The sequence below is a fragment of the Mytilus galloprovincialis genome, chromosome 1 (assembly GCF_965363235.1).
Source record: "Mytilus galloprovincialis chromosome 1, xbMytGall1.hap1.1, whole genome shotgun sequence".
Lineage (NCBI taxonomy): Eukaryota > Metazoa > Mollusca > Bivalvia > Mytilida > Mytilidae > Mytilus > Mytilus galloprovincialis.
The window spans coordinates 37,500,802-37,508,601 of NC_134838.1; the positions used below are offsets into that span (position 1 = coordinate 37,500,802).

The 7,800-nt window shown below is 34.6% G+C and overlaps 1 protein-coding gene across 1 annotated transcript; it reads left to right on the top strand.

Moving 5' to 3' along the window:
* Positions 1 to 4,628: 4,628 nt before the first annotated feature.
* Positions 4,629 to 7,104, top strand: LOC143076411 (serine-enriched protein-like). The gene is made up of 5 exons (XM_076252207.1): positions 4,629 to 4,928; positions 5,328 to 5,658; positions 6,033 to 6,232; positions 6,440 to 6,600; positions 6,862 to 7,104. The coding sequence occupies exons 1-5, from the start codon at positions 4,841 to 4,843 to the stop codon at positions 6,889 to 6,891; spliced, it is 810 nt and encodes a 269-aa protein (XP_076108322.1). The 5' UTR covers positions 4,629 to 4,840; the 3' UTR covers positions 6,892 to 7,104.
* The last annotated feature ends 696 nt before the right edge of the window (positions 7,105 to 7,800 follow it).

Genomic DNA, 7,800 nt, shown 5'->3' on the forward strand with positions numbered 1-7,800 from the left:
TGCAAAAATAAATGAACTCTCAATGGATCAACTTTGGGACAATTTTAAAACAATGGTATTAAAAACCATGGACTAGAAGAGTCAATTCAAACTAAAATTATAAACAGCACAAAACAGAAATTGCCATTGATTAATAAAGAGATAAAATCATTAATTATTAAAAATTACTGGACATATTTAGAAAACATCATTTGCTATGACGAAAACCTAGAAACATCACAAAAAACAGAAAAAAAATAATTTAGAATAACATCAGATCCACAAAAAAGACAGTTCAGGAGTTGCACCGTTAAGATCTGAGGGCATGTTAATAGATGACACAAAACAAAAGGCCGAAATACTCAACAAACAATATCACTCTGTTTTTACAGCTGAAAACGATGTAGAAAAAATACTAACTCTTTCAGAGAACTATCCATCCATATCAGAAATACATGTAACATCAAATGGTATAGAAAAACTTTTTAAAAATCTTGATTCATCTAAAGCCAAAGGTCCAGACGAAATACCAGCACGAATACTAAAACAATTTGCACCTGTATTCAAAGATAAATAACCCTTTTTGGCAGATCGTCAATGTGGCTAAGACAATTGTACATGGTTTCAATGATGTGAAATGAAACCGATTCACTTAAGAATTACTTTAACACTCCATAACACCAGCCCCGACAAACATGGTTAAGATGATGGAAATGTGAACAGTTGACAGATAGGCGGACAGCAAAGAGCTAGAGACCAGACAGATCACAACAGATCACCTGACCAATACTAGTATTAGTTTTTACAAAGAAAATTTCTACTTTTCGCCGTGATTTTTAATTTTATAATATCTGTTTTTACTTATTTTATTTTCGGAGGTCGTGCCAGACTTTATATATGAGGTGTTCGCCGAAAAAAACCCCAACTAAAATCAGAATGAGATGCATTTACGAAGTTATATTTATTTTCTGGGGATCCCAAGCATGTAATACGGTAAATAATTCGACAAAATTTCCAGGTTGCAAGTAAGAAATATATAAAGAAACAGAGATACAAATTATAAACTAATCTTTCGCTTGAAACAGTATTTCTATCTTTCGATAAGGACTGTAAGAAAGAATGTCACCTGGACTGGTTTCTTGGCCGTGCCATGATGAAATTGTGATAGTGAGTATAAGGGTTAAGGATGTTTTGGAAGTTCGATTATCAAAGAAATTTATGAAAAAAGCGCAAATACAATGTAGCAATTGTTTTTACTTTAACTGCTACAAACCTATTTTAATTTCATACGCAGCACCGCGTTTGACACCTTCCTTTGAAGTATATAATATTAATAGAACTTAAATAAATCGTAGGTCAGTTGATTAGTAATCACGTTGATTCTGTTAAACTGACTGTTTTATATACTTTGAATGTTAAAAAAGATGGAATGGTCTCGTCTGATACTCAAATAAGTTGAAGACAATCCATGCCTTTTAAATTATTTTTTTTTTGGGGGGGGGGGGGAGCACGCCCGCCACGCCCCCGCCTAAATCCGCCCCTGGCCGGCCCATTCGGTATATTTCCAATGTTCATTTCACATTGATCTTCAATACACATACATGCACTAGTTGTAGACGTAATGTCATTATACTGTTGTATCGTTCCTTCTTTTTTCACTTGGGGCTTGTATAGATAGTAAAAAAGGCATTGTAATCGACTAGCAATGGATTGTTGAGACTTGATATATGTCTATACATTGTAGAAAATAGTAAATATAAAAAGAAACCAAACAATTTTTTTTAGTGGGGTCCAAAAAAGGGGGATCCATGCCCCAAATACCTGTGGTTCCTATATCATAATTATTTATACAGTTTTCATTATATCCCGTAGTCTTTTGTTATCATGTCTAATTGTTGAAAATCTGATGCCTTAACCACTACACCACGGCTCTCTTATATGAGGGGGATCGGAGGGGTCCTCATCCCGAAATTCCGGGCTTAAAACATGAAATCCCGAGGTCCCGAATTTAAAAAATATCAAATCCCGACATTTTCTGCTATATATTGGTAATTTTTGTAAATTTTTACAAATCTTCTGCTTTTAACTACTGGGAAAAATTAAACCAAACTTGGCCTCAACCGTTATTAGGGTACCTTATTTTACACGATTTCTAAAACCGCATTCGATAGCTAGGTGAGCGACACAGGCATTTGAGAGTCTAGCCCTCTATTTTATAATACAAGTTACTGCGTGATTCACTTTTAGTTCCGACTTGTCCGTTTAATATCATATAGCATTTCAAACAAATACTGCAGTGCCACTAGGCCGCGATCGCACTACGATCTGTGAAAAAAATGCAAATTTTGATGATCGAAGAACGATCGTGTAGATCGCAGTAAGGTCGTATGACGGTCGTGGTGAGGTCTTCAAGATCATGAAGAGCGTGGCCAACTTTGAACATGTTCAAAATAATCGTGGTGCGGTCGTGGCCAAATTATGTCGCAGTAGAAGCGTAGTGAGAGCGCACTAAGGTCGTAGTAAGATCGCAAAGGTCGCTGTACCATCGTAGTGAGAGCGTAGCGAAAGCGTGATTCTATTCGGAGAGACTGTGCTACGATATCACAACGACGTTATTACGACCTCACTACGACCATTACGTTCTCGCCGCGACCCAACTGAGCTTCCACTACGACTATACCACGTTTACACCACGCTGTTCAAGACCATCGTACGTTTCTAGCACGTCCTTGCCTTCCTCATCACGCTCTTCTTGCGACCTAAATACGTTCATACTACGATCATCATTCTCATTGTTATTTTCACGTAAAATATATTAAATCTCTCCAGGTTTTGTTTGTCTGTATGTAATTAGACTTCTTGTCCATTTTCTCTAACGGCTCAACCATGCTTCCCGTTTTTATATAGATTAGACCGTTGGTTTTTCCGTTTGAATGGTTTTACACTAGTAATATAATTTTTGGGTCCCTTCGTATAGCTTGCTGTTCGGTGTGGTTTACTTTTATAAATTGTTAGTTGGATGGAGAGTTGTCTCATTGGCACTCAGACCACATCTTCCTATATCTATTGACACATCTGTGTCATCTCTGCTATCGTTCACTAAAATATCGTCATTTGAGCATTATGGACCAGCAATAGGTTGTAATTTAGGTCGGATTGGTCGGTCCGACATCTCTGCTTGGTCAGGATTCGTTATTATCAGAGCCCCCTGCCTCTACATCAACAAAAAAAAATGGAAATGGGGAATGTGTCAAAGAGACAACAACCCGAACATAGAACAGACAACAGCAGAACTTCACCAACAGGTCTTTAATGCAGCGAGGAATTCCCGCACCCGGAGACGCACCCTACCACAACGCCCACGTGTTCTAGTAGATTTTGGTGGCATGACTGTATTGTTTCCGAATTAATCAGAAATAGAAGGAAAGGAACTGCATTGATATGGAACACGATTTTGACTCTTTTGCTGAGAACGTAGTAAGATCGCGGTATGAACGTAGTATAATCGTAGTAAGAACGTGCTATAATCGCGGTAGAAGCGTGGTAAGATCGTGTTGCAATCGGGTAGCTCGTAGTATGGTCGTAGTGAAAACGGGATGAGCGTAGAATGATCTTGATAAGCGTAGTGAGATCGCAGAATAACCGCGGTGAGAACGTGGTATAATCGTAGCGGGATCGTGGTAGAAGCGTAATGAGGACGTAGTAGCATCGTGAAAGCAACAGAAATTTACATTTTCATGCCGCTCATACCGCGACCTCACCACGATCTAAATTTATTTTAGATCGCGGTGGGCGAGGTGCGATCGTGGTCTAGTGGGACTGGGGCTTAAACATTTAGATCGATGAACCACCTTTTACTTCATCTTTACAGGAACGTTCTATGAAAGTCCCTTATCTTTATCTAGCTAGAAGATTTTTGTATGAATAAAAACAATGCCAGCAGTAAACCTATGATAAACTATATTGTTTACTAACATTTTTAACCGTGAATAATTATTTTAATTCATTCTGTTTATTTAAATTATGCATATCAGTTGATTTTTTTCCTTAACGTTATTATTTTCAAATATATGTGTGAAGTTTTATATATATATGTAAAGTAAATATTTTTTACTTAAGTTTAATTCATCATGTTGAAAATACTCTTAAATCATAGTTATTTGTTTTAAAATATATAGTATATCAAAGTTTCGTTGGATTTTTAAGAACATGTACTATATATATTTTGCGCAATGTGTCTCATAAGCTAAATGATATGGCTGGGTATTGTTTCTCGTTGGTGAGCAGGGGACTAAGACTAACGGAATGAGTACTTATACTTGTAAATAATTGAACAAATTATAAATAAATAAGTATTATTACCTGTATTTTACCTGAGTTTACCTGTAAAAAAATGCGCACAAACGTAATGATTTTTTCGCGCAAATATAATGGTAATGCGCGCAAACGTAATGCACCGAATAAAATAAATTATTATTTGTATATTTATTATTATAACTATTGCCCATTTCTACTTAAATTAATTATGAATTTAAATATGTGCTCCAATTACGCGTTTAGTGAAAAACAAAATGATAATTACTCTAATGAGGTGTTGGGTAATTAACGATAGCATATTCATAAAATGACATTCTGATCACTCCAAGCCAAAAGGCAACTCGTCAACTTAAATTGTCAACGTAAAACTACCGGTGGTTAGATTATAAGAAAAAGATCATGTCCATGTCAAAATATTTATGAAACTGACAGATTAATTTTCGGAATGTCAGAACTTTTGAAATTTTTAAAGCGCAAATGAGCCTATAAATATCCCAAGCCTGGCTTTCAAATCATTTAAACAACCAAAGCTTACAAGACATACATGATGGCATTGTTTAACAGTATAACTAAATGTCAAACTATGACCGAGGAAAAAGCCAATTTATTATCTCAAGATAGTGAAACTGAAGGTAAGTGTGTTAATTTGTATTTTCACAATTTAAATTATCTGTTAAACATTCGTCGACTTTTTGAACATTCTAATCGTAAAGCTAGTGTTAATAAAAAAAACTTGCAAAAACATAGATTAAAGTAAATTCTTCATAGAAAAACTATCACCATTACTGAAGTCTTTTTCTTCTCGTTTTGTATTTTCATGTCTAAAAAGTGATTCTTATATAGGAAATTATATCTTGATATTTTCAATTTTAGTGTCATTTGGTCCCCTGTGGAGAATTGTCACATTGGAAATCATGTACCACATCTTTTATATATATATATATTAAAAACAAGCAGTAGTTAACCATAAACAACTGTTTTGAAACACTCTTGGACTATCTTTGAATTTTCAAATCATTTTGTATTTTTAGACTTTTCATCTGGATATGATTCACCAGAGTACTTCTCTGATCAAGATACAAAAAGAAGCTGCTCCAACAGATTACAAATAGTCCCATTATCTGATAAATCGGATTTTTCATCTGTTGAATCGATTCCATTTAACGATTACTCATCTGAGGATGACGACATACATAATGATAACGATATTGCCGATTCCATGAAAGTAACCAATGTGCATACATTGATCGATAACATTCGATGTATTTTATCGATGCCAGATTTATGCGATGTTATGTTTATCGTAGGCCCACAAAGAGTTCCCGTCTATGGACTGAAGGCTATTTTAAGCACACGAAGCAGGTAATTGTCTAAATTAATAGATGTTGATCTCCAATACATTTGTACATATGTAAATAGTTTATAGGCATTTTATCAATACAGTCTCAAATTTGGACGAATTATATCATATCGTTTTTTTTTTTGTTTTTTTTTTGTTGTTTAAATTGTCCAAGAGATATAACAGGTCATTATGATAATGAATTGAGTGCGTCTTGATTTTAAATGCCATCTGTTTTATAGAAAGTTGAAAGAAAACAACAAGTTTCGCTTGAAGTGAGTCTTCTAAACAATGGAATATATTCTAAATCGAACTACTTTGCAGCTATAATAAACCATGTATTCTTAGTATAATAGTTTTCTGGGAATAAATATTAAATCTTAATTTCCATTTCTAGGTTATTTTTCGTTATGTTTTTGAAATACTCGAAAGAAGCATTGAAACAGAAAAAGAAAACGAAGATAACGAAGCACATCCAACCAGACCAGAGCAACAAATTGACTATAACTATAGATAATTATGATGCTGATGTATTCCGTACATTTTTATTGTTTGTCCATTGTGGAACAGTAGAAATAGAGCCATCAACAGTTACTGGTAAGCATAAGTTGTGAACTAGCTATAAACATCGATCGATTGACAGAAAAAAGAGGGAGGCTTTTCTCAGATAAAGTGTAAAGTGTTTTCCTTTTTTTCTCTCATACTTTGTTTTGTATCAAGACAAAAATTAAACAGTTCTAACTAGTAATCTGATATAACATTAAAAAAGTTTTGAAATGCTAATCGCTACTGATCTCATTTTAGGGCTGCTTTGTTTGGCTACGGAGTTTGATATTCCCGACCTGTGGAATTCATGCTGGGAATTCATAGACCGTTGCCTGTCAATGCAATCTTTTTCTACCATATTGATGAAAGAAACGATCTTTTATGGCGACCACAAAGCTGCACAGAAACTTAGGATCAAGGTAAAATTTTAACTTTTATTGTAAAAACTTATGATTGATTCTGTGTAATGTAAGTGCATGTAGGGGTAAAAAGGGGTGTAAGGCAGAAAAACATCTTAGTAATTAATGGATGCATATAAGTGTACCGGTTAGAGATAAAAAAAAAAACAAAAATAAAAACAACAAAAAAAACCCAAAAAAAACCCAAAAAACAGTCTAAGTATCAAGTATTCTCCAAAAAGTATTTGCAAACCATTTTCACGTGTTTTTGTTTTTTTTCAGATTTTGAAACTGCAACAAAGGCATCGTTAACATTTTCAGCTGTTTTAAGAGATTGAATTCCCGTAGCACTGAAAGAGATTGCGGTACTAGCAAAGAGACACAAGTTTGAATTTATAGAATTATCAATTTTAGTGCTTTACTTTGTATTCTATAAATTATACAGATAACTATATATAATTGAAATACCGCTATACAAATGTTTATACATCATGTATTCATAGTGCTTCTAAAAATAAACGTTTACTGCTTTTTATTTGTTTATAGTTGCCAATTGCCTGAACTATTTTATTGAACTCCTCTATTGTACTTTTCGCCGTGTCTGACTCGCATTTTTAGCATATCAAATTTGTCGTGTAACTTTCGCATTAGAAACATTATTTTGCTAAATCTCAGTAGCATTGCTAATATAATTTCATTTTCCAGAAATTCATGTTTTCGGTGTACGAATACGTCCATCGCAAACAAACAAAAATTGATAAAACATCCGGGGTTGTTATAATCCGAATAATCCAGTCGTTATATTACGATCACTTCGATCACTCCATCCTCTGGAGGACAATGACCGTAAGGGGGCGCTGTAATTATTCGAGTTAGGGTTGTTATAGGTTGGTCCCCTCCGTAAAACATTCAGTATGCCTTCGGAATATACAAATATTATTATCAAGAATTTCAATAACGGCCGGGAAACAGACTAGGGTTGTTACTTTTTCCGTGCACAGGGAACTTAATTGTTGAAACCAAAATAGGCTTACAGCCGATTTCAAAGAGAGTGCAGGCAAAGGCAATACATTTGGTTTGCTTAGGTAAAGGCAATACATTTGGTTAGCTTCCTTGCTTGCTTAACCGTGAAGTTATTGTTATGTTAGGTAAACTACCCTCCGTTAAGAGTAGACTAGTCCAACATTCAATGATCTATCTGTGTGTAGGACTAGACTACTT